Below are 6,888 nucleotides of genomic sequence, written 5' to 3'. Positions count from 1 at the left end.
CGCGGTGACATCTTGTGACTATGGTCAGACTATTGGGTGTGACCGCGGTGACATCTTGTGACTATGGTCAGACTATTGGGTGTGACCGCGGTGACATCTTGTGACTATGGTCAGACTATTGGGTGTGACCGCGGTGACATCTTGTGACTCTGTTCAGACTATTGGGTGTGACCGCGGTGACATCTTGTGACTATGGTCAGACTATTGGGTGTGACCGCGGTGACATCTTGTGACTATGGTCAGACTATTGGGTGTGACCGCGGTGACATCTTGTGACTATGGTCAGACTATTGGGTGTGACCGCGGTGACATCTTGTGACTATGGTCAGACTATTGGGTGTGACCGCGGTGACATCTTGTGACTCTGTTCAGACTATTGGGTGTGACCGCGGTGACATCTTGTGACTATGGTCAGACTATTGGGTGTGACCGCGGTGACCTCTTGTGACGCTGTTCAGACTACTGGGTGTGACCGCGGTGACATCTTGTGACTCTGTTCAGACTACTGGGTGTGACCGCGGTGACATCTTGTGACTATGGTCAGACTACTGGGTGTGACCGCGGTGACATCTTGTGACTCTGTTCAGACTACTGGGTGTGACCGCGGTGACATCTTGTGACTATGGTCAGACTATTGGGTGTGACCGCGGTGACATCTTGTGACGCTGTTCAGACTACTGGGTGTGACCGCAGTGACATCTTGTGACTCTGTTCAGACTACTGGGTGTGACCGCGGTGACATCTTGTGACTCTGTTCAGACTATTGGGTGTGACCGCGGTGACATCTTGTGACGCTGTTCAGACTATTGGGTGTGACCGCGGTGACATCTTGTGACGCTGTTCAGACTACTGGGTGTGACCGCGGTGACATCTTGTGACTATGGTCAGACTACTGGGTGTGACCGCGGTGACATCTTGTGACGCTGTTCAGACTATTGGGTGTGACCGCGGTGACATCTTGTGACGCTGTTCAGACTATTGGGTGTGACCGCGGTGACATCTTGTGACGCTGTTCAGACTACTGTGGGATTTTTGCGCTCGGTCAGGGGTTGTAATAAAATGGCGCACTCTGCCTGAAATGCTGCGATCTCTGCTGGAACGTGCGGCACAAGATTAAATATGAGGGAAAACAAATGAAGCCAAAACTACGACAAATCCTAAGAAGAGATCAATAAGCGACGCCATGAATGATCAGAGGACACGAGCGTGCAGAGATCACTTTATTGTGCACAGTCATTACTCATGTGGTTGGTCAATGATTTTCCATTCATTTACTGATCATTGATTATTATTATTAGTTGATTGATCATTGATTATTATTATTAGTTGATTAATTTCTTTATTATTGAATCATCATTAGTTGATTATTTGATTATTGGTTGATATAATTATTGAATATTAGTTGATTGATCATTGATTATTATTAGTTGATTAGTTTCTTTATTATTGAATAATCATATTTGGGTGATGTTTGTCCTGTTGTTGATATAATGTGGTGATGTTTGTCCTGTTGTTGATATAATGTGGTGATGTTTGTCCTGTTGTTGATATAATGTGGTGATGTTTGTCCTGTTGTTGATATATTTGGGCGATGTTTGTCCTGTTGTTGATATATTTGGGTCATGTGTGTCCTGTTGTTGATATAATGTGGTGATGTTTGTCCTGTTGTTGATATATTTGGGCGATGTTTGTCCTGTTGTTGATATATTTGGGTGATGTTTGTCCTGTTGTTGATATAATGTGGTGATTTTTGTCCTGTTGTTGATATATTTGGGCGATGTTTGTCCTGTTGTTGATATATTTGGGTCATGTGTGTCCTGTTGTTGATATAATGTGGTGATGTTTGTCCTGTTGTTGATATATTTGGGCGATGTTTGTCCTGTTGTTGATATATTTGGGTGATGTTTGTCCTGTTGTTGATATAATGTGGTGATGTTTGTCCTGTTGTTGATATATTTGGGTGATGTTTGTCCTGTTGTTGATATATTTGGGCGATGTTTGTCCTGTTGTTGATATAATGTGGTGATGTTTGTCCTGTTGTTGATATAATGTGGTGATGTTTGTCCTGTTGTTGATATAATGTGGTGATGTTTGTCCTGTTGTTGATATATTTGGGTGATGTTTGTCCTGTTGTTGATATATTTGGGTGATGTTTGTCCTGTTGTTGATATATTTGGGCGATGTGTGTCCTGTTGTTGATATAATGTGGTGATGTTTGTCCTGTTGTTGATATAATGTGGTGATGTTTGTCCTGTTGTTGATATAATGTGGTGATGTTTGTCCTGTTGTTGATATATTTGGGTGATGTTTGTCCTGTTGTTGATATATTTGGGTGATGTTTGTCCTGTTGTTGATATATTTGGGCGATGTGTGTCCTGTTGATATAATGTGGTGATGTTTGTCCTGTTGTTGATATATTTGGGCGATGTTTGTCCTGTTGTTGATATATTTGGGCGATGTTTGTCCTGTTGTTGATATAATGTGGTGATGTTTGTCCTGTTGTTGATATAATGTGGTGATGTTTGTTCTGTTGTTGATATATTTGGGCGATGTTTGTCCTGTTGTTGATATATTTGGGCGATGTTTGTCCGGTTGTTGATATATTTGGGTCATGTGTGTCCTGTTGTTGATATAATGTGGTGATGTTTGTCCTGTTGTTGATATATTTGGGCGATGTTTGTCCTGTTGTTGATATATTTGGGCGATGTTTGTCCTGTTGTTGATATAATGTGGTGATGTTTGTCCTGTTGTTGATATATTTGGGCGATGTTTGTCCTGTTGTTGATATAATGTGGTGATGTTTGTCCTGTTGTTGATATATTTGGGCGATGTTTGTCCTGTTGTTGATATATTTGGGTCATGTGTGTCCTGTTGTTGATATAATGTGGTGATGTTTGTCCTGTTGTTGATATATTTGGGCGATGTTTGTCCTGTTGTTGATATATTTGGGCGATGTTTGTCCTGTTGTTGATATATTTGGGCGATGTTTGTCCTGTTGTTGATATTTCTAGGCGATGTTTCTCCTGTTGTAGATATTTTTGGGCATTGATTGTCCAATAGGTGATTTATTTTTGTGGTGTTTATGAATTCGTTTACTTGTATAGAGTTTGGTAGTTTCTGTCCATAGACATCCAGTTCCCCATTGGTCCTTTTGTCCATTCAGCTCTTAGAAACCATTAAACACTGAGTAGGTATAACCCAACTGGGTGCTAGGAACCATCATGTCCCGATGCCTATAGCAGGTGTGAAAAGGCGAGATACAGCTATAAGCTCCGTGCCCGTAAATGGCGTTGTCGGCGGGATACGAGTTTTTGGTGAGACCCCTCGTTGTGATGAATACATTGAATATTCTGATAAAACAAGAAGGATAAAGTGTTATAATGAGGAGCCGTAATGTATACAGCAAGTCTGATATATTGCACCCTACGTATCCTCACTGTACCCTACACGTCGTATCCTCACTGTACCCTACACGTCGTATCCTCACTGTACCCTACACGTCGTATCCTCACTGTACCCTACACGTCGTATCCTCACTGTACCCTACGCGTGTCGTATCCTCACTGTACCCTACGCGGGTCGTATCCTCACTGTACCCTACGCGGGTCGTATCCTCACTGTACCCTACGCGGGTCGTATCCTCACTGTACCCTACGCGGGTCGTATCCTCACTGTACCCTACGCGGGTCGTATCCTCACTGTACCCTACGCGGGTCGTATCCTCACTGTACCCTACGCGGGTCGTATCCTCACTGTACCCTACGCGGGTCGTATCCTCACTGTACCCTACGCGGGTCGTATCCTCACTGTACCCTACGCGGGTCGTATCCTCACTGTACCCTACGCGGGTCGTATCCTCACTGTACCCTACGCGGGTCGTATCCTCACTGTACCCTACGCGGGTCGTATCCTCACTGTACCCTACGCGTGTATATATAAAACCTAAATGTGAAATGCAGAAAGATGTGATGTAATACGATACAGTGCATGGGGGTAAGTAATGGGACTGCTCCTCCATCCTCGTACTTACTTGTCAACAAATGCGTGGTGAAAAAAGAACATGGGGTCATTGCAGGATATGGGGACTTGCGCCATTGTTCCCCCGCAGAACACGTGAAACAGATTGTGCATCGCAGTTCCTGGATTATCATTCCTGTCCACCCAACCTGGTGAAGGAAGAGGCTCATAGGTAAAAGCATTGTATGAGGAGACGTCTAGAACACCATGACCTGCAGAATAGAAGGTCTCACACTGCCCCCTCTTTGTCATTCCCCAGTACAGTCCATCATGTGGCCTTCCACTGCGGTCCACACCCATTATTCTGAGTGAGCAGGACCTGCACAACCAGATTCAGTCTGAACTTTGATACAAATTTTGGTTTGGGCAAACCTCAAGCCGTTTATTTTGACTGAACCCACTATAATAGCGTCAGCCACATGGCAGAACGGATGAGGAAGGATCACATGACCATAATGCTTTGCTCTTCCAGCCAATCAGGACACTGTTTAGGGGTGATGTCACTATTAAAGCCTAAATGCATAAAGCTTAAGCAGCCATTTTAGCGTTAGCAGGTGTGTGGAAAAGCTCTCTGTGAGCGACCGTGATCAGTGAGGAGATGATCTGAAAAAGCGGTCGGTGAGGAGAGGGAAAGATCTGGAAAAAAAAGTGATCAATGAAGAGAAGATCTCTGTGAGGGATAGTGACCAGTGAGGAGATGATCGTGAGGGATACTGAACAGTAAGGAGAAGATCTCTATGAGGGACAAAGATAAGGAAGATCTCTGTGAGGGACAGTGAGGAGAAGATCTCTGTGGGAAAGTGATCGGTGAGAAGATCTCGATGGGGGACAGTGATCAGTGAGATGTGTAGGAGTGACAGTGATCCGTGAGAAGATCTCTAGAGAACAATGATCAGTGAGACGATCTCTGAGTGACAGTAATAAGTGTGGAGCAGATCTGTGATGGATAGTAAGGAGAAGATCTCTATTGGATACAGTGATTAGTGAGAAGATCTCTGAGGGACAGTGATCAGTGAGGAGATAATCATGATGGATACTGATCAGTAAGGAGAAAATCTCTATGAGGAGCAAAGATAAGAGATCTCTGTGGGGGACAGGGATCGGTGAGAAGATCTCGATGGGGGACAATTATCAGTGAGATTTTTGTAAGTCTGTAATTCGTGAGAAGATCTCTGTGAGGGACAGTGATTGATGAGGAAAATCATGAGGTATACTGATCAGTAAGGAGAAGATCTCTGTGAGGGACAGTGATTGATGAGGAAAATCAAGAGGTATACTGATCAGTAAGGAGAAGATCTCTGTGAGGGACAGTGATCAGGGAGGAAGAGATCTGTATTAGGGACAGTGATCAGTGAGAAGATCTCTGTGGGAGACAGTGATCAGTGAGGAGGAGCTCACTAACAAATGTAGGTAAAGTATCAGAGAACATTCTGCATCTTTCTTGTGCAAAATCTGATTGCAAGTTAAATGTGGCAGATTATATTATACTTATATATTATATTACACTTATATATTATATTACACTTATATATTATATTACACTTATATTATATCACACTTATATATTATATCACACTTATATATTATATTACACTTATATTATATCACACTTATATATTATATTACACTTATATATTATATTACACTTATATATTATATTACACTTATATTATATCACACTTATATATTATATCACACTTATATATTATATCACACTTATATATTATATCACACTTATATATTATATTACACTTATATATTATATTACACTTATATATTATATTACACTTATATTATATCACACTTATATAAGTGTGATATAATATATAAGTGTGATATAATATATAAGTGTGATATAATATAAGTGTAATATAATATATAAGTGTAATATAATATATAAGTGTGATATAATATATAAGTGTGATATAATATATAAGTGTGATATAATATAAGTGTAATATAATATATATTATATTACACTTATATATTATATTACACTTATTATATTACACTTATATATTATATCACACTTATATTATATCACACTTATATTATATCACACTTATATTATATCACACTTATATTATATCACACTTATATAAGTGTGATATAATATAAGTGTAATATAATATATAAGTGTAATATAATAAGTGTAATATAATATATAAGTGTGATATAATATATATTATATTACACTTATATTATATCACACTTATATTATATCACACTTATATTATATCACACTTATATAAGTGTGATATAATATATAAGTGTGATATAATATATATTATATTACACTTATATTATATCACACTTATATTATATCACACTTATAAATTATATTACACTTATATATTATATTACACTTATATTATATCACACTTATATATTATATCACACTTATATATTATATCACACTTATATATTATATCACACTTATATATTATATTACACTTATATATTATATTACACTTATATATTATATTACACTTATATTATATCACACTTATATAAGTGTGATATAATATATAAGTGTGATATAATATATAAGTGTGATATAATATATAAGTGTGATATAATATATAAGTGTAATATAATATATAAGTGTGATATAATATATAAGTGTGATATAATATATAAGTGTGATATAATATATAAGTGTGATATAATATATAAGTGTGATATAATATAAGTGTAATATAATATATATTATATCACACTTATATATTATATTACACTTATTATATTACACTTATATATTAGATTACACTTATATTATATCACACTTATATTATATCACACTTATATTATATCACACTTATATTATATCACACTTATATAAGTGTGATATAATATAAGTGTAATATAATA

General features: G+C 38.1%; 1 protein-coding gene across 1 annotated transcript in view; it reads right to left on the bottom strand.

Annotated features, from left to right (window-relative positions):
• Positions 1–3,166: 3,166 nt before the first annotated feature.
• LOC130337937 (tyrosinase-like) overlaps positions 3,167–6,888 on the bottom strand; it is a 32,316-nt gene continuing 28,594 nt past the window's right edge. Inside the window, exons 3-4 of the mRNA XM_056553967.1 lie at positions 4,031–4,166; positions 3,167–3,350 (exon numbers count right to left, since the gene is read on the bottom strand). Of these exons, the coding sequence (XP_056409942.1) occupies positions 3,167–3,350; positions 4,031–4,166 (320 nt within the window). The remainder of the gene's footprint in view (positions 3,351–4,030; positions 4,167–6,888) is intronic.

The sequence above is a fragment of the Hyla sarda genome, unplaced genomic scaffold (genome assembly GCF_029499605.1).
Source record: "Hyla sarda isolate aHylSar1 unplaced genomic scaffold, aHylSar1.hap1 scaffold_510, whole genome shotgun sequence".
Classification (NCBI taxonomy): Eukaryota; Metazoa; Chordata; class Amphibia; order Anura; family Hylidae; genus Hyla; species Hyla sarda.
The sequence above is the reverse complement of the archived record's forward strand: the minus strand, read 5'-3'. Positions and strand labels throughout refer to the sequence as shown.